The sequence below is a fragment of the Myodes glareolus genome, chromosome 2, assembly GCF_982192425.1.
Source record: "Myodes glareolus chromosome 2, mMyoGla1.1, whole genome shotgun sequence".
Taxonomy (NCBI): Eukaryota; Metazoa; Chordata; class Mammalia; order Rodentia; family Cricetidae; genus Myodes; species Myodes glareolus.
Window position 1 is genome coordinate 105,272,127 of NC_142027.1, and position 19,942 is coordinate 105,292,068.

General features: G+C 52.5%; 1 protein-coding gene across 2 annotated transcripts; it reads right to left on the reverse strand.

The window, feature by feature from the left end:
• Positions 1-820: 820 nt before the first annotated feature.
• Mafk (MAF bZIP transcription factor K) lies at positions 821-13,199 on the reverse strand. Of its 2 annotated transcripts, none has more exons than XM_048436917.3 (3): positions 13,017-13,199; positions 4,197-4,276; positions 821-3,305 (listed from the first exon to the last, which is right to left on the reverse strand). In XM_048436917.3, exons 2-3 carry the CDS (start codon positions 4,230-4,232, stop codon positions 2,871-2,873), a joined length of 471 nt encoding a protein of 156 aa, XP_048292874.1. In that variant the 5' UTR covers positions 4,233-4,276; positions 13,017-13,199; the 3' UTR covers positions 821-2,870. The 2 variants fall into 2 exon arrangements, with proteins under 2 accessions (XP_048292874.1, XP_085539472.1); XM_085683346.2 differs by lacking the exon at positions 13,017-13,199 and adding an exon at positions 5,255-7,521.
• Between the last annotated feature and the right edge of the window lie 6,743 nt (positions 13,200-19,942).

The following is a 19,942-nucleotide window of genomic DNA, read 5'->3' on the forward strand; positions in this document are numbered from 1 at the left end:
TGACCTCTGGTCCCCATGTGTGAGGTGGCCCAAAGTGGTCTACACTGTGCTGAGGGCCCTGGAGCGGACCTAGTATGGGTGTGCCACGTGAGTGGACCTTTTATAGTCTCTGCTCAGAGGTTGGTTACCACTCAGGGACAGGAAGACCAGAAGATTCAGGGGTCAGCTGTAGAGAAGTAATCTGGCCTAGCTAGAGACTGTTTCTGTCTTGAAAAATCACCAAACGGGCTAGGCCAGCCGGCCAAGCCCCAGAGGTCTACTTGTCTCTGCCTCCCTAACACTGAGATTACAAATATGCACCTGGCTATTCTGTGTGGTTTCGAGGGATTGAACCCAGGTTCTCATGCTTGCAAGGCAAGCACTTCAACAAGTCAACGGAGCTATCCCGAGCTCTAGTCAGACTTCTGAGAGCATTTCATTAGCTTCAGCGAACTGGAACATTGCTCTGGGCCTTACTTAGGCCCTGCCCCTCTTGCAATGCATGTCCATCCTAGACCCCGTCTATCATTGCTCAGGGGCTGAGGCCAAGCAGCCGATATGGCCCACCCCATGAGAAAGGGGGGTTCAGGTCCCAGAGGTTCCCAACTATGAAGCACAAGTTGTTCTAGCCTGGACATTCAGACATATGTGCTGGTGAGCCAGGAGTGCAGGTGGAAGGTGTCACCTTGTGCTACTTAGTCACTGTATCTCAGAAGACGGCCTGGGGAGAACACCCAGGTGAGCAGAGTAGAAGGCTAGGCCTCAGGGAAGGGCCAGCCCAGGCTGTAGGGCAGGACACGGGGTTCCCAACCACATCACCATCCACACACCGGAAAGCATCTCAAACAGGAAATTCTTTATTGCAAAGATACAAAAGCAGTCACAGCGACATGTACAGCAATAAATTAGGTGGTGGCCATGAGGCAGGGCACAGACAGGGGGTCAACAGTCTGTGATCTCTTCTCAATAATTTATAACATGAGGGAGGAAGCACAAAAATAAATATTGAAATGAAACTGCCAAGGAGTAGGTGGCTGGGGACACCAGGCCTCCGCGTGGTCAGCATGCGTCCCTGCCACCTTTTGAAAAAGTAAAGCTTGCTTTGAGAAGTCAGAGGAACAAGACAGAAAACTCACTTTTATCTTAAATAAAAACTCCATATATTAAATTGTGACGATGAAATTTCAGTAACAAAGAGCCACGGGGCACGCTCACACCCTTCCCAGCCCCTTTCAGGCAGGTACCCTGCACAGGCGCTCCAGGTGGCATTGAAAGTCCCATCCAGCCTGTAGGCCAACAGTATGGAGTCTCCTCGATGGAGACCACCACAGGCCTGCAGTGGGCAACAACCCACAGCCAGGGGTCACCTGCCTACCACTGGAGACTACCCTGGAGACCACGCATTCAGTGTGATACCTGCTGGAACAAGCTTCACCAGTGACCCAAGCATGCCCAACGCAACCACAGAAAGACTGAGGGAGGCTGTTGGCACTCTGAGCCTCCATCCATGGCCAGTTCCCCACCTCACTGTCCAACCTACTCTGCATTAATAAAAGATCTACAGTATCAAACTGGGAAAGAAAATCGTTATGAAAAAATCTGTACGATAAAATGTGTATATAATTTTATATATATATATATATATCTTCTCTCTCTTTAAATATCCCATGGTCCTTATTGATATCCAATATGGATTACCTACCAAGGCAATGGTTCCAACAGTGCTTCCTAAGTGCCTGGCTTTGGCTCAGCCTGCCCCCAACTCCCTGTCCACCATACTCCTCTGAGTCTGGAGGACATAATCCCTTCAGTAAGAAAGCACAAGATGGCCAATGGCCCAGAACGATATGAAGGAGGAATAGGCAGGTAACAATTGGGCACCAAAGTTGTAGAGTATCTGCACATATAGTCTGCCCTGGGCCCCTGCTGACACCCACAGGGGGTGTCCACAAGGCCCTACAGATGCACCCTTTGTCCCTCCATACTATCTATGCCTCTTAGGCCTCTTCTACATCCCCTGGGCCGCCAGGACTTCACCCTGACTTCACCTTATTCCTATTTTGTTTTGTTTTTTTCCCCAGCAACAAGACACATCTTAACAGCCATTTCTGTATCCCTCAACATCTCTCAGGCTTCACCGGCTCCCCTCCAGCCTCTCCTCTCTGCTAAGCTCTAGAGAACCCGGGCCCTGCTGTTTGCTGGCTCTATGGACAGATGGCCCCTGCACCACAATGGGCAACTTTAACTAACAGACCCCCAGGGACATTCCAGAACATCCATGTAACCCTCACTTACACATACTGGACAGGCTCTCCTGTGTGGCCACCTGGCCCAATGGCTTCCTGTCTTCACACAGGCTGCCATGACAGCCTGTGTACACACAGGAACACATGAAGTAGCCTCTGCAGGAAGCTAAACTGGGAACTGTTTCCCAGGGCGTGGACTCGGCTCTAAGGGCTAAAGCAGGTAGTAGCGCCCTTTGATAAGGACAAGGCCAGAGCCCAGAAAGTGACAGTATGGTATCCACCCCAGCTGGAGGCCCTTAGGGGATGGCACTGATGGCGCTGACAGGCAGGCACCAGAGAAGTGGAAGACAAGTTCTCACTCCCTCCCACAGGGGCCTGGAATTGTTCACACCAGTGGCCCATGTGGCTCCTATCGGCAACGAAAACCACACCCCTGGGGGATGGAGAGATGTGAGTGGGGGTTGCTTGTAGCACTGGCTCATGAGAGCCTCCCTTTTATCCTGCATCCGCCTGTCCCTGCTCTCCTTGCCCTCAGCCCCACAGGGTCCACAGTGGGCAAGTGGACATGAGGAATCTGTACCAGGGAGCCTGGGAGAGGTGTGAGGGCTATGCCACTGCCCACGCCCTGCCCGGCCCCGGCAGGCACTAGGAGGCAGCTGAAAATGGCACAGAGGTGGAGGAAAGCTCTGCAGATTTGACGATGGTGATGACACTGGTGGTGGCCACCTTGGTTGGTGTGACAGGCCCCCGGGCCACGGTGCGTGCAAAGGTCTGCAGGGCCTCGTACTTGGAGCGCAAGGCATCCAGCTCCAGTCGCATGCTGCTGTTCTCCCGGGCCAGCTTCTCTACTTCCTGTTGCAACTCTACACGCTGCCGCTCCAGCTCCTCCTTCTGGGTCACACGCTTGATACGGCAGCTAGCTGCGTAGCCGCGGTTCTTGAGTGTGCGCCGCCGCTGCTTCAACCGAGTCACCTCCTCTTTGGTGAGCCCCCGCAGGTGCTGGTTCAGCTCCCGCACCGACATGGACACCAGCTCATCATCACTAAGCACAGGGGCGTTCTCGCCCGCCTCCTTCTTAACCTAAGGAGCCGTATAAGCAAGAGTCAGCATGGAGGAGACAGCGTCCACAGGACTGGACAGTCACCAAAGGCTGGGATCTGGTACAACAAAGGCCCAGAAGTGCATCTCCTATTGTGTAATGTTCCCATTCTACATCAAGGTGGCAGCATGGGACTCTAAGATTATGCCCATGGCAGGGTACCACAAACAGCCCCGCTGCTGTTGCTGTGACCCCCTTATTGAACAGGAGGACCTGACAGCCAGTCCCTTGGGAAGTAAGGTTTGGGGTCAACTTAAGCTTTCTAGACACTTAAGGAACTGGGCTATTTCACCTCAGATGCTCTTCTAGGTAAGGGACAGGATGATACAGCGGCCTTGCTCTTCCCTGACATCTACCCACTGGTGCAAAGCTTGAATCTGGCTGGTCAGGGCTCACTCAAGGGAGTCCAGCACACAGCACTCAGGAGCCTGCGAGGCAAGAAAGCTGACTCAGCAGCACCTTTGGTGACAAAGGTTGAGAAGGCCCAGAAGGGAGTAAGGGCCTGGGCCGGCAGATGGGACACCAGCTTACCTGAGGATACCCACTCTGCCCACCTGGCATGGGGGTGGGTGAGCTTGGGCAGATGAAGGGCCTGTGGATGCAGCTCCAGGTGGCTAGGATCTATGCAGCACCTGCCTTATCAACCACCCCTCCACCTGTGAGCTACCTTCCTGGTCAAAAAGGCCAGGCTCTTCTGGGCCACTGTACCACCTCTCCTTCTGGGATCCTTCGCCAATCCCTGAGGACAAAGCTGACCTCATTTTAGGGGCAGTGCTGTACAAGTGGGACTGCCAGGACAGGGTGAGTCTTCCCTGTGCCATGCCAGGACAGTGCCAGTCACAGCCCATGCTGGCCCACCCAGCCCACCTTACCTTCAATGCCTTGTTCGGCTTGGGATTAGTCGTCATAACCCGGGCCCTGTCACCAGGACGGAACCACCAGGAAACTGTCGCTGGAAAGACAGAAACAGTGTGCGTCAGGACCCAGCAAGCTACGGGTATTGCCTCTGAGTAACAATACTTGGAAACAGTTTGCTCTCAACAACCCAAGACAGTAACAAGAGAACCTCAGCTCTAAAACAAAGGGGACACACATGTAAATCTGTGTGTGTTCCTGTCCTAGTATGTCTGGCCAACAACTCTATAACATGTTTCAGAACAAGCCCAATTCAGTTACAAAGTAACATGTCCCCCATCCAGTTTACAAGGGCGTACAATAGTGAGTCTTCCTAATGCTGTGACTCTAATCCTGTTTCTCATGTTGTGGTGACACCCCCCCAACCATAAAAGTATTTTCATTGCTACTTCATAACTAGTTTTGCTACTGCTGTGAATCATAATGTAAATATCTATGCTTTCTGACGTCCTTGGACAACCCCTGTGAAAGAGTCGTTTGATTCCCTAAGGGGTCATGTCCCACAGGCTGAGAACCACTGCCTCGAGCAATCTGGAGTGGCCATCCTGGCCAGTCTGCATCTGCCTAGCAGGCAGACATGAGACCCAACCACGCCTCATGCTCCAGCATCAGCCCTCAGAGCAGACAGGCCCCCTAGGTCAATGGAGGCTGCCGTCCTGTTCCCCACCCCAGCTCACGCGGAAGCCATCAGCACTGTGGAGTATCTGCCGGTCATGAGCAATTGTTGCTTTCTGCTCTGGGTCCCCACAGCCCGAATTCAGACAAGATATTTACAGCCGTGGGAAACCAGGTGCTGCATCCTCAAGACCAGAGGGACCTGCCAGCTGCAGAGCCGCAGTACTCAGCTCGGAAAGAGGCCCTGGGACAGTGTCCCTTAGCAAGGGCTCCGCAATGGCTAACCAGGGAGAAGAAAGGCCCTTTCCCGAAATCTCACTCACCCCTAAAGACAGATGGGGTACAGAACACCTGCCACTCCTCCCTAGCCCTGCCCTCCAGCAACCCATGGGACACCTACCGCCGTGAAGGACACTGCAGCTGTGACATCACCACTCCTCCCAGGCCACCCCAGCCCCTCAGAGTGACCCCAAGGCCCCTATGGGTGGGGTGGGGGGCTACTGGCAGGTAGGAGGTTCAGAGGATCCAGGCAGAGGCACACACAGAGAACCGCAGCCACCTGACAGACCCACTAGGCTGTCTGGCAAGGAACTGTCCCTGTGGCCGGCCCGCCAGCCCCCTGGCCCGCCCTTCTCATTCTCCAGTCTGCATTGTGTCACACACCCTCATCATTCATGAAAAAGCCAGCCAAAGCATCCCAAGCATGATTCCCCTCTGATAGTTGCCATGGCGACCTTGGGATGTAGCCAACCCCCCATGGTCTCCATGGCAACGGAGAAGCCCAAAAGCATTCAGGACTTGTGGGTCAAGCCTGTGCAGAAAGACAACACGAGGTTCTCAGGCAGTAAACAAACCCATTCATTTCCTGACAACTGGGGAAGGGGCAAGAGGGATGGGGATGGCCTTTGGTGGGATGCACCTCCATCTCTTGAATTTCAAAGCGTGGCAATGACAGGCACAGAACAAGGGATGTCAGGGAAATCACACAAAGGAGAGTGTGGAGGACAGGCATGAACAAGACAGTGAGTGACCTCCACCGCCCCTCCCCCACAGACCTGGGCCCTCAGGCCCCATCTCTCTACCCTATGATCCCACCTCTGATGGGGTCCTGTCTCCAGTGCCCACCACCCTCACTGTCAAAAAAAAGTCATCAGTGAGAGGCAAGATATTGACTCTGGCAATAGACACCCAGCACCCTGGTGACATCACCGGTCACTCTCAGAGGCAATGGCAGTAGGCAGAGCAGGACAGGGACAGAGCCATCCTAGAGGAGGCTCAGGTAAGCCATCATGCATCTTGACACAGTACCCATCTGGGACCTGAGCTGGGACCTGAGCTGGTGGGTGATCTAATGGAGATAAGAAACCACATGGGGACGTGGGCAAACTATGTAATCACAGATCACCTCCAGCTCCAGCTGGGTTACAGTGGCACTAGGGAAGTCACGGGTTTCCGCCACTCCATTAGGAACTCTCAGGAACCAGGCGCCTAGGAGCCCCAGGAGCCCTGAGAAAGTTTTCCGTAAAGAGGGAGGAGGGGTTGGGCATCTCTTCCAACTTGTAACCCCAGCGTCAGTGACATAGCTATGTGGTGAGTCACGGGCTGTTTACAGAGTCGGCTCACATTCCCACACAAGGACACCCCTCCCACCCGTATGCTCACGGGCCCCAGGGGCCACTGCCAGCGGAAAAGGAAGGTGCTGGGGAAGAAAGGGGACTCAACTCAGACCACGGGAGCTGAGATCCGCAGGCCAGGGCTCAGCCTGGGCAGGACTCTTTCCACTCCCATGATGATGGCGCTGTGACACCCAGGTGGCCAGGATGTGCACAGGGCAGGGGCCTGCCCCCAGGTGACACCATGAGAATCAACTGACCACTGGATGGGGCCACGCGGCCAGCAGGAAGGGCCCCTCCCTGGCTCTCTCCATCTACACCCACCTCATGGGCTTCTGCTGGGGTCTGAGTTCAGGGACCCTTCTTCAGTCCTCGGCTGGCTTCAAGATGAAACATGAAGCCAAGAGGCCATGGACAAATGCCAACCCCTCCCAATGCTCTGGTCTCTTCCTCAGGAAAAGATGAGAGAACCAGCACCAGGGACGGCCGGTGATCCTGGCTGTGACGCCCCACTCAGGAGTCCTGGGGGCACACTTATAATGAGCTGCTAAGTTCACCCCAGCTTATCCTGCCCCAGCTAGGTTTCTGCCTCTGGAACCCCCTGCTCACCAGGGACACTTGAACCCCTGTCAAGATAACTCAAACTTCATCCTGCATGTCCAACACTGTAGAAGTGTGTCCGGGTGAAAGGTGAGGCACACATTGGCCCTGGGTCAGAGCCCTTCTGCCTGCTGCCAATCATGGGGTACAACCTAGGGAACAGAGATCTTCAGCCACTCAGCATGTGGCTAGGATGGTGCTGGAAGGTGCCCCTGCCCCAAATACATCAAGCACATGGGTATCATCCCAACCTATCCATCATAGATCAAGCCAGGCCTCTCATCTTAGTACCCTGGGAGGCTGAGGTAGGAGGATCACAAGTTGAAGACTGGCCTGGGCTACAGAGTGTGTTCACTCTGGACAACTTAGTGAGACCCTGTCTCAAAATAAAAAGCAGAGAGACCTGGAGTTGTAGCCCAGTGACAGACTGTGTACCTAGTATATACATCCATCCACAGAATCATTAAAAAAAAAAATCAAGGAATGTAAAGGGGCCCAAGGGGGAATGTATTGTTTGGAGGTTTCCTGTGGTGCTGGGGATAGATCCCAGGACTTGGACGACCCCTGAGCCTTGCCTGGGCAGCAGAGATCCCTGCATTCGTGATAGAAGTTTGTAAGACAAATGTGATTTCAAAACATCGAGTCACATGGTGGCCATCACAGCACTTAGAACTCAAAGGCAAGAGGCTTGGTGCAATTTCAAAGCCAGCCTGGACTATATGGGGAAGATCCTGTGTAATAATAATAATAAAGCAGCCACACCTGTCATTACAGCACAGGGGAGGGAAAGGCAGGACGGTTAGGAGTTCAAGGTCATCCTTGGCCTGACTGGGCTACTTGAGGTCCTGTCTTAAACAAAAACAAATTTTTTTTCTTGGTTTTTCAAGACAGGGTTTCATCGTGTAGCTCTGACTGTGTATTGGAACTCGCTCTGTAGACCAGGTTGGCCTTGAGCTCACAGAGATCTGCCTGCCTCTGCCTCGGCCTCTGCCTCCAAAAGTGCTGAGATTAAAGACTTGCCACCACCACCCACAAAAAAACAAACTACTCTTAATGGTTTCTGTAAGCCATGAACTCTCAGAGGAGCCTCAAGGCCTCCTTGCTGAGCCAGGGGTTAGAGATTCAGTAGCCACAGACAAACTACACAGGACAACAGGCTGAGGCATAGGAACCCCCAGAGAAGCAGCTGACCCCCTCCCATCATTCCTGTTGCCTTTTGCAATTTGAAAAGGCCATCAAGACAGGGGTCCTGGGTGGCAGTTCTAAGTCACCAATCCAAGCTGGGCACATCAGCCAAGAAGATCTGCCCTAGATCTTCTGATAAACACAGCCAGCCAGCAGGGTACAGGGTGGCCAGATCTTCCATTTCAAGATGGACTGAGGGAGAAGGCCCTATGCATAAAGAGTAGGGAGGCATACTGCAGAGTGTGGGGATCCAGCCTGGGCACCCAGGGATAGCAGGCAGTCCAGGTAGACTGCGGTCTAGTAAACTGTCCTCAGAGAGTGAGCGAGCCAGCATAACATCTCCCAACCCACTTCTCACCCCCACTAGCTGTCCCTCAGACATCCCTCCCTACACAAAGGACATAGCACACAGCTAAAAGGGCCATGTCCAAGTCAAATGGAAAAATAGACAGGAAGCCATGGGGGCCTTGCTACCAGACCTATGGTGGATCAGAAAAGAAAGTCCCACAGTCTCAAAGAGTCCTCATCTTGTTCAAGGTAATATGAAGCCTGGATCATCCACCTCACTCTCTGCTGCAGTTGAGGGTTCTAGATGATGTCCCCTGTTCCACAAGGTGTTACCAACTGCAGCTCCCTGACCCTGGCTCCTTCTGCTCCATCCAGCTGGCAAGGATATGTGCTCTTCAGGTTCCCAGTCTATCAAAATGGGGAAAGGGAGCAAGGAGCAAGGAGCAGGGAGTGAGGTGGATGAGGAGGAGGATGGGAGACCCATTCTGCCCAAGGGAACAGGTTCAAACCCCAGACACCAAATCCAAACCTCTAACAGCTGCAAGCCACAGAACCTAAAGCCACTAAGGATGTGGCCACCTCTGCTTGGGAGCCTTTGACAAGTACCCAGAGTCAAGTACCCTTTCCAGGACCCCAAGGGTACATGGGGCTGACGCATCACCTGCCAGCACACAGTGGGCACATGCTGATGAACCACACCATAGCCGGTCAAATGAGCCTCCTCCCACTACAGACCACTAAGTTTTTACTGTGCCATCCTCCCACAGCGCATGGCGGGGCACCTCCGCCCAGCTCTGGCTGGCCGCCCTCCCATAAGCCACAACTGTCTGCCTGGCCTAGAGGACGTCTGGTCACCTTGCATTTGCAATCTCAGGAAGCTGTGTCATCCCAGCTACATCCAGAGGTGACTCAAGCAGCTTCCAGGCTGACAGCAGGCTGCATGGCACAGTCCCCTCAGCTGTGGCTGCCCTCCCTCTGCCCCTCACCCAGACCTCCCCTCCCTGACTGGCTGAGCGGTTCTCTCTGTCACCAGGTCCTTGTTAGGGTTCCCATCCTGTCCCTGGTGGTCCTCGGGTTTCAGCGACCTTCTAAGCTCCATGTTTCGCTGGGGATGTCTGGTGGGAACAGCTAAGCCCAGATTTGCATATGTGTGTATGTGTGTACTGTCATTCGTCAAATGGTTTATCTGCTGTTTTTCTTTTTAAACTTAAAAATTACGTTTATTTGCTTGGTGTGGTGATTCACACCTTTAATCCTAGCATTTGGGATCCAGGAGTGTGAAGCTAGCCTGATTTATATAAGGAACGTGCATGTGTGCATGCATATCTGTATGTATATGTGTATATATACTTGCCAAATTATATATGAAGGTCAGAGGATAATTTGTGGGAGTCAGTTCTCTCCTTCCATGATGTGGGTCTTGGGGAACTGAACTCAGGTCATTGGACTTGATATCAAGTACCTTTACCCCCTGAGTCATCTCGTTGGCCACACCTCACTTTTTCAAACCAGGGTTTCTCAGCAGCCTGGAACTAACCACTAAGGCTAGGCCAGTGGACCAGCCAGAGAGGCTCAGTGATCCTCCTGTCTCTACTTCCCCAGCACTGGGATTAGAGTGTGTGGCCACACCTAACATGTTTATGTGGGCTCAAGCAAGCACTTTACTGGCTGAGTTCTCTCTCCAGACCTGTTTGTTTAAAGACAGAGTCCACATAGCCCAGGCTAGCATGGAACTGACCTTCTTCTCCTGCCTCTACCTCCTAAGTGCTGAAATCACAGAACCAGTTCTTAACCTCAGCCCCATGGTCTCCTGCCCAGCCCCAAGTATGGTTCAGCGTCTCTCCTTGGTACAACAGATCCCCAATCTGCTCTGGGTGCAGGTCGTGGAGTTCCTTTCTCAGTTTCCTGCTCTGGGCTTCCTTCTCTGGCTGGCGAGTGCTCCTGGATGTGGTGGACACAGGGTCTCTACGCCACCCTCAACTTCTGCTTCTTCCAGAAAGTCCTCCTAATTGCTCTTTGGGAAGTTAGAACTAGACCTGGTTCTAGAATTTTCTTCCAGTAGCTTTGTTGTACAATGAGCCCCAGTTAAGCAGAGAACTTGTGTTACCGACACCAGCTCCCCTCAGGGTATCAAGATACTAAACAAGTTCTGTTTTATAGGCAGAGGGGGGATTCAGACAGGGGAAGAAGCCTTGGAGAAAGTGTGCACCCTTACCCCACCATACCAGATGGTCTCATGGAAGAACCGGCAGATGTGTCACCAGACATGACAGCCCCTAGCCTCTAACCCTGACCTCTGACCTCAGGTCATGCCATCAGGCAAACAATGTAGGCTTCAGGATCCTCCCCTATACCAAGCAGTGCATGATCACCCAGGCCCGGGTCTACCCCTGTGAAATTCTACAGATTTTCAGATAACACTTTCAGTTTCCTGAAACTGCAGTTAAGAGGAACTATAACGCATGTGTGACTTATAAAAAGCAAAAGTAAATACGAGCGACCAGGCATCTTCCCGGAGTGGAGCGGGGGACAGGGAGGGTGGGGCGGGAGAATGAGTCACTGTTTATAGCTCCCGAGATCGGCCACACAAGAGAATTCTCCCAGCTGGCCTGATTTCCATTTCCCGTGTGGACTAACTAGACCCGAGACCCAGAAAGTCCACTCCAAGAAACCTTTAGACTCAGAACAGCCAGGGCAGAAACAGACACAACTTCTTGGTCTAGACTGCGATCAAGAATTGCCAGAGACGGTAAACAAACCCTGGGGCTGGCAGAGCCAGACAGAAAACTGAGGGTCCCTGAGATAGAGTAACCAAGAAGGTCTCACTAGAAGCCTTGAAGGGGCTAGAGGAAGGGCTGGGACACAGAAAGGGCCAACTCTGGGGGAAACATGGCTTCCTAGGACCCTCTGTCCATTTCCCATTTTTAGCAACTACCTGGAAAGTACACAGCCCTGAACTTGGAACCCGGCCCTGCAAGCCCAGCTCAGTTCAAGAACAAGAGGGGAATGTACTCCAGAGAAGCCTGGCTTGGTTTTTGACTCTAATAAATGTTTTATTTTAGAATCACAAAGGAAGTTTAGTTTTAAGTTATAACAGACTTACTTTCTTTACCAAGGTCAAACTCATGACATTTCTCCAGTTGATTTATCTGAGGAGCGAGGAAGCTTTTGTCGTAAGGATTGTCCACAGTGACCCAGACTGTAGGTATGTCCTGTCTATCTACAGCTGTCCTTGTTCCATCCACATGCCTAAATCCATACCTTTTTGTTTGGGTTTGTTTTTTGGTGACAGAGTCTCACCATGTAACCAAGGCTGGTCTTGAACTAGCTAGGTTCAAACTCAGTATCAAACTCAAACTGACTTCAAGCTCAGTATCTTCCTGCCTCAGACTCCCGAGTGGGCACGAGCAGGCATTATAGATATGTCGCCGCCACCATAATATAACAGCTTTAGATCAATGCGGGGGGGGGGGGGAACAAAACAAAACAAAACTCCCTGGCCCTAGAAACACCGGGCTTGAAAATGCCGTAATGAGGCATCACAGTACCCACGTGCAAGCCACCAGATGCCTTTCGAAACGTGGTTGTCACAGTAAGACCTCAGCAGCGCCAACCCTAGGGTCCCAGAGCTGTTTCTGGTGACTCCACGGAAAGTGACGCTTTGCATTAACTACCAGCTGTGGCATAAGCTGGCTTTTTGGGACCGAGGACACCAGGCAAGGGAAAGCTGAGTGCCTGTCGGTCCGTTGGCGGGTGAATTATTAAAGTGCATCTGTGCTGGCTATAGAGCTGTGTGAAAAGCAGGGTGCAGCAAAACTTCACAAGAGAAACAAGAGCACCAAGCAGCCTGGCCTCCCAAACATCAACCGCCTGAGAACAGGGCAAGCTCTGGGAGGCTGGAGTGGCTGCCATCTCTGGGTGTAAGAATGCCAAAAGAGTCGCTCCGGCAAAGGGAGCTAAGCCAGGCACCTAGGACCCACGAGGCTTTCTCCACCTGTGGTCTGCTAGATTTTGCTTCCGATTTCTCGTTGCACACTCTTAACACACCTATCCGCTCACCGACAAGGGGACCTCACACTTCAGAGTTGGAAGAGACCTTGGCCCCTGACCACACCTGAAGAAAGTGGCGGAAGCGATAGGCTGGCCAAGACGGTCACCTGCCTCGCTCCCCACCCACAGCTTCCACATCCGGCACCGCTGGCCGGTCAGCTGATTATAAAGGGACACCAGTTATCCAGGCCCCTGCCGGGTCGCGGCTGGCGGGGCTTGGGGAGCCTACCCCGATGGAAGTGGCCAGGTGAGCACGGCTCCCGGGAGCTGCTCTCCCGCACGTGGCGAGTCCCGAGTGGGCCCTCAGCCAGGTCCCGTGTGACACGTGCTCGAGGCCCACGGTGGGCCTCGCGGCCTTCGCGGTGCGCCGCCTTCAGGTGCGCGAACTCGGGGTCCCCCTACCCCGTCCCAAAGTCCCTCACTCACCCGGGTCGCGCGCGGGGCCGGGCGCGGCGGCTCCTCGTGGACACGCACTCTCCACGCGTGCTTCTGCTCTCTCCCCCCCGTAGTCGCCGCCTCCGCCTGCGCGCTCAGGACTCCACGCTCCGACTCGGCGAAGAACAACAAGTCTCCGCCGCCCGCCGCCCGCCGCCGGCTCCCCAGTACTGACACCGCTTCCGGGATCGCGCGTCAAAGCGCGTCACCGTCCCGCCCCCGTGTGGCCACGCCCCCTACCCGACCACGCCCCTTGTTGTTCACGCCTCTTCGCACACTAAAATCACGCCCCCTTCAGCCGAGCGTTGGCGCCACGCCCCTGTTGGCCACGCCCCTTGCCTCCCTAGTCGCTGACTCCACCTAGATCCTTCCACGTGCTGTTGTCTCAATGCTGAATCCTTGGCCCTGTCCTCCTCCAGCACACCCGGGGCGGAGTCAGTGCGCCCTTCCCAAGATGGGGAATGATAGGCGAGCGTGGCATACACCCGGGGTGTCTGTGTCCCATGTTTCCCAGGCTTTTTAGTCGGACCACCATGTCTGTATGCCACCTACTGTTGTCTGTGCTACCTACTGTGGTCCTGAGACCATGGCTGCTGGATCCTCCCGGGGCCTTAGCAGAGGGAATGGAGGCCAGCTGGTGTTGACTATGTTCTGGACATAACCAAATCCAGGTCAAGGAGGCGAAGGGAACTGAGCTCTGGGAAGTGGATCCCTTTTACCACATAGTCTGCAGGGCAGATGCACCCCACAAAGAAGGAAGAGGTACCTCTTCTGACCCACGCCCTCACCTTTTGACTTAATCTGTCTGAGACAGATAGCATAGGGTCATAACGATGCAGCTCAGCCTGACCTGGGATACTTGTAAAACTTTCAATTTTTTACTTATTTATATGTGTAGATGTATGTATGTGGACTGTTGTGCGCATGCTGCCTCGCATGTGTGGAAGTCAGGGTAACTTTGGGGGGAGTCAGTTCTTTATTTACACCATATGGGTTCCAGAGATCAAACTCAGGTCGTCTGGCATGGAAGCAGATACCTTTACCCACTAAGCCATCTCACTGGCATTGGCCTGGAGCTCTTGATCCTCCTGCCTCCACCTCCTGAGTGAGTGCTGGGATCCCAAGCATGCAACAGAACGCCTGCCTTCATTTCTCTCTCTCTCTCTCTCTCTCTCTCTCTCTCTGGAAGTAATGGATAGAAAGCCATTTCTCTCCAATGTGGTAATATGCTGATGAGGGACAAAATCATTGTCCCATACAGAGCCTCCTGTACTCCAGCCAATTGCTAGGAGTACCAAGATATCCTTAGATGGGAGGCAATGCCCAGAATGCATTTTAACATCCTTCTTTCAGACCTAAGTGCTGCCCAGGGCTGGAACCCGATGAACAGGAGTCAGGCCTCCACTCTAGCAACAGTGACCAAGGCTCTCAAACTCACACACCAAACCTTCTCAGGACTTTTTGGAGTGAGTCGTGAGGCACTCTGGACGAATGTTGGGGGCAATGGCAGCAAGTACCTGGAGGCCCTTGGCTTTTGGTGTCGTCAGTTCCACACTGTAGCCCAGTATGTGGCTGCAGACCCCATGCATGACCTCTGACAGCTGACCCCGCCTCTATTCTTGCTCCTAAATGTTCTTCTGGCACCGACCACTAGAGGGAGCCATCCTAATCTGCCTACAGCAGCAGTGACAGCAAAGCCCATCTGGCGAAGGAGTTTTCAAAGCTATCCCCTAAGATCAGGAGGATGCTTCCCTTCATTCTCACCAGTGCTCCCGCAACCCCACGCACAGCTGGACCTGTCCCAGTTGGTCCTCTCTGAGGGACTCTCCCAGAGGTCGGATGGTTTTGCTGCCATTTATCTGACTCCAGGACTCTGTTCTCATGGAGATTTTGTTAGGAAAACTTATTCTCCTAAGTTCCTTCAAAGCAAGAGATCTAGAAAAGCCAGGCGAGGTGACTCGCACCTTTAATCCCAGCACTAGGAAGGCAGAGGTAGAGGTGAGTTCAAAGCTAAACTTAGTCTATACAGAGAGCTCCAATACAGCCAGGGCTACATATGGAGATCCTGTTTCAAAAATAAAAATCCAGAAAAACAGGCAGGGCAAACATGAGGACTTGAGCTTGACCCCAAAACCCAAATAAAAAGGTGGGGTGTTGGAGAGATGACTCAATGGTTAAGAGCATTTGCTATTTTTGCAAAGGACTTGGCTTCAGTTTCCAGGACTTACATGGGAGCTCTTAGCTGCCTGTAATTCCAGTTCCAGAGGATCACAAACCCTTTTCTGGCCTTCGAGGGTATCAGGCACACATGTAGTACACAGACATATATGAAGGCAAAGCACCATACGCATTTAAAAAATAAATAAATATTTGGCAAAAAAAAAAACCAACCACAGCAAGTGTAGTGGTGTGCACATTGTGTTATTCTGAGAGAGGGAGATAGCTGAGGGACTGGGGCTCACTTGACAAGCCAGAAGAAGCAAGGTGGGTAGTGCCTCAGACACAATACCTGAGCTTTCCCTCTGGCCTCAACATGCTAGTGCGCGCACACGTGCACACACACACAGAGAGTCACAGCTGACTGTGGTGGTGTACACCTGTAATAACACCTGGGAGGCTGAGGCAGAGGGGTTGTGAGTTTAACGACCTGAGCTATGTACCTTAAACTTAGGATTCCCATCTTTACCTCCTGAGCGCTGCGATGGTGGTGATCCGGTGCCCCACCCGACCCATTTCACGTGGGTTCAGTTGCTGAGTGGTTGGGGAGACCTGTGGCCATGGCTTGGCTTGCCCAGATAAATGCTCCTTTTTATGATGGCTTTTATGGTAGAGGCGATGTGGGTTACACCCTGGTAATCTGTCCCTTGTTGCCCTGGAAAGGGTCCTGTAACCACCATCAGTGCCCAAGGCTAAAGCAGGACACGCCCTTCATCCCAGCTGTCCTGGGCTGGATCTTGGGGGAGGGAAATCCACCTCTGTAGGGAAGCTGGGCATCCTAGGAGGTTTAAATACCCTCCAATCCACCTACAGAGAGCAAGAGATGGGAAGAACCCAGATGGCCCTGGCAAAGCTAGGAAAAGGGATATGGCTAGCATCAGAGGTCATTAAGCAATAAAGCTACAGGCAGGAGTGGGCTAGCACCAGCCTGATGGAAAAGGGTAGCAGTTCTGCTGACATTGGTGACCCTAAACACCCCTTTCCCAGGAGCTCAGACTCGCTGAAAAGAGAGACTAGATCCTTGGAGGGGCCAGACTCCAGGATATTCTGTGGTTTCCCCTTAGACATTGGAGCATGGCCCTCTCAGTGCTAATAGGGCAGTGTCTGCTGCCGAGGCCTGAGAGACAGATGATGGCAGACGGAAGTTCATGCCAGTACGACGGCTGCCTCCTGCTCGAATGATGGGTGTAGTGTTTAGCCAGGATTGCCCCCTTCATCTTCGTGAGGGTCGAATCGATGAATAGACAGATGGAGACTGAACAGACACAACTCATTTGTCTAGCCACAGCCGTGCCCTCAGGGATGAACTCTAGTCCAGTTCCCTCCCAGGAGGGTAGGAGTCGTGAGATCCCATCCCTGGCATTCCCTGAGGCTAGGAGGAGAGCTACAGGTATCTATGATGGCTTCTGGGGTAAGGAAGGCAGACTGGCTACGGCTGCCGGCAGACAGGGTCTTAGTGCGAAATAGGAGGTAAACGGGAGCATGGCGGGCTTGAAGGGGGTGGGGAGAGCTTAGTTTTCAAAAGTACCTTGACCTTTGTCCAGTTGTTTGGCCTTGGGCACGTAGTCTCCACCTCTGTGCCCTCATCCTCCACTTTAAGATGACAATCACTGTGATTGTCCTGTGATTCCAGGTAATCCTCCTGCCTCAGCCTGCTGCATGGGAGCCACTGCACCCATTGTATGGCAGCTTCCTGGGCATTAAGACATTCCCTCCAGGAGACTCATAGAGGTAGACAAAGGGCCACTGTGTCCAGGAATGTGAAACTTGGAAGGCTCTCGAAGACCCCTCCCCAGTTTTATAAAAGGAATAAATAATTGCTAGGTGTGGTGACGTGCCCAGCTGCCCTACAGAGGGAACAGATTCTCAGGCTGTCTAGTTGCCTGTGCATCTTGCAGAGAGCCCCAGGGTTGCAGCTTTGCTGCATTGTCTCCTTTGTTTGGGGTGAACTTTTCCATGATGCAACCACTTTTGGGTCATCTCTGCTCCATAAGTAAACCCCCTCCCCCGCCACACACACACACACACACACACACACACACACACACACACACACACACATTTCCGTTAGTACTGCCATGAAAAACTGATTAGTTTACCAAGTTGGACTTTGGTGCAGTTGTTACTTTGGTCTGTTGTGGGGCCAGCTGGAACTTCTGTGCAGCTGAGGAGGGGCTTGAACTCCTGATCCTCCCGCCTCGTCCTCTGAGAGCCGGAAGTATGGGTGCGAGCCACCCATCATGTTTAACTTGCGTGGTGCTGAGATGGCTCTCAGAGCTTCATGCTTGTCAGGCACGCACTCTACAGTGGAGCTACATCCCCGGGCCTGTTTCAGTATCTTAGTGGCAAAGTCACTTATTCAGGGCCACCACCTTCTTAGTGGCCGAGGTCAAAGTGTCCAAGTTCATTTCTACCAGGACCTGTGGCCCAACTCTTGTGAGTCACAGAGGAGGTGGGCCCGAGGTGGTCACAATTATGAGACCACATTCCTCACCCTAGGTATCTCAGCAGTGTATCTGGAATGGGTACCTGCCAGTGAGGTACATTCTCCTTACCTAGGTGACACAGGAAGCCACCAGGGCTGATCACTCCGCAAAGGGTCAAAGATCTAGAGAGTTCTAGCGTAGTATATTTCATCTATGGGTGATTGGTAGGTGGGCAGACGATTTTCCCAGCCAGATCTTTCCTACACACACACACACACACACACACACACACACACACACACACAAGGTCAAGTACCTGGCTTCATACCCACTATGTAGCCTCGGACAGTCTTGAACTTCTGATACCCCTGTCTCTACCTCCCAAGCTCTGGGATTACAGGTGTGTGCCACCACCCTAGGTCTATGCAGTGCTGGGACTAGAACCCAGAGCCCTGTGCATGCTAGGCAAGCATTCTACTGACTGGGCTATGTCCCCAGTCCCAGTCCTTTTCTTTGAGACAGAGTCCTTCCTCAGCTTCCTGTATGCTGGGATGACAGACATGCTCCTCCAATGCCCACTATTCCCAGTCTGACTCTAGTCAAGCTCCTCTGAACTCTTCGACTTGACTCTGACTTCTGGGGTGCTGTGCTAGTCTCTGCACAGTCCAGTTTGGCAGGAATCCCTCCCACAGCCTTCTACGGTCTAAATGTTGATGCCTTCCAGCTTCCAGAGCCACATGTTGAGACCTGAACTTCTGTTTGCCCTTGTGATGTGGCCTTGGAGCTATTAGTAATTGAAAGAGCCTGTGCTCAGTGTGATGGCCAGGCCTGTCATTCCAGCAAGGGGACCTGAATTAGAGGAACAGAGCCTATAGAATGTGTGTGTGTGTGTGTGTGTGTGTGTGTGTGTGTGTGTGTGTGTGTGTGTAAAATGGGGGGATGCTTACATGTCCTTTATATAGGTTACCAGCAGAAGTGTGGTCCAGATTAAAGGTGGATCCTCCCGCCTCAAGGATCTGCATTAGAAGTGGGTCTAATGATGTCACACGCCTTTAATCCTAGCCCTCTGGAGGCAGAGGCAGGATCTCTGAGTTCAAGACCAGCCTAGTCTACAGATCGAGTTCCAGGGTAGCCAGGGCTACAGAGAGAAAACCTGTCATGAACCCCTCCCTGAGAAAAATGTAGGTCTTCCCACTTCAAGTGATTTACTTAATAAAAAAAAAATCCCTCACAGATGTGCCCAATCATTTGGGTTTTAGGTAATTCCAGATGCCGTCAAGTTGACTAGCAAGAATAGCCATCACACGACATGAATTTGAAGACAGCCTGGGCTACACAATGAGACCCTGTCTCAAAACAGAAGTGAGGTGGCTGGTGAGGTGGCTCTGGCAGTTAAAGCGCTTACCACACAAGCCTGGAAATTCTGGAACCCAAGTTAAAAGCTGGATGCAGTGGTACACATCTTTAATCCCAGCATTCCTGTGGAAAGATGGAAAGCAATAGACAGAAGAATTAACCAAAACTCCAGGCCAGGTAGCCTGGAGTATGCAATACTGCAGAAATGATAGCAAGACACTGCTTGAGCAGGACGGAAACCAAGAACTGACTCCCAAAGCTGTCCTCTGACTTTCACACGTGCACCACGGCACATGCATGCCTGAGTGTGTGTGTGTGTGTGCTCAACAGAGAGAGAGAGAGAGACAGACAAACAGACACACACACACACACACACACACACACACACACACACACTTTTAATTTTCTACGAAGAAAAGAAAAGAAGGCTGGAGAGATAGTTCTATTGGTCCTGAATTCCGTGTTTTAAACTCACACACAGAAAAACCCAGGACAATGGCCTGTGTTTGTAATCTCAGCTCTGGGGAAGCAGAGACAGACTCCTGTGTTTCACTGGTCTGCCTGCCTAGCCAAATCAGTGAGTTCCTGGCCGGTGAAACACCCTGTTTTCTGCAAACAAGACAGGAGCTGGAGAGCTGACTCAGCAGTTAAGGATGTGTGCTGCTCTTGCAAAGGACCTGAATTTGGTTTCTAGCAGCTCCAAGCAGATTCTGATGCCTCTGACCTCTGAGGGCATCTGTGCACACATCCACATACCTTCTTCACACACACACATAACTAAAAAATAAAAGTAAAAACAACTCTTTTTTCATTTTTTTGAGACAGGGTTTCTTTCTATAGGCCTGGCTGTCCTGGAATTCGCTTTGTAGACCATGCTGGCCTCAAACTCAGAGATCAGCCTGCCTCTGCCTCCTGAGT

Excerpts from the sequence above, each read along its gene's own strand:
- Mafk (XM_048436917.3), bottom strand. The coding sequence starts at position 4,232 with ATGACGACTAATCCCAAGCCGAACAAGGCATTGAAG. Across the intron at positions 3,306-4,196 it reads AGCCGAACAAGGCATTGAAG|GTTAAGAAGGAGGCGGGCGA; the intron begins GTAAGGTGGGCT and ends ACGGCTCCTTAG.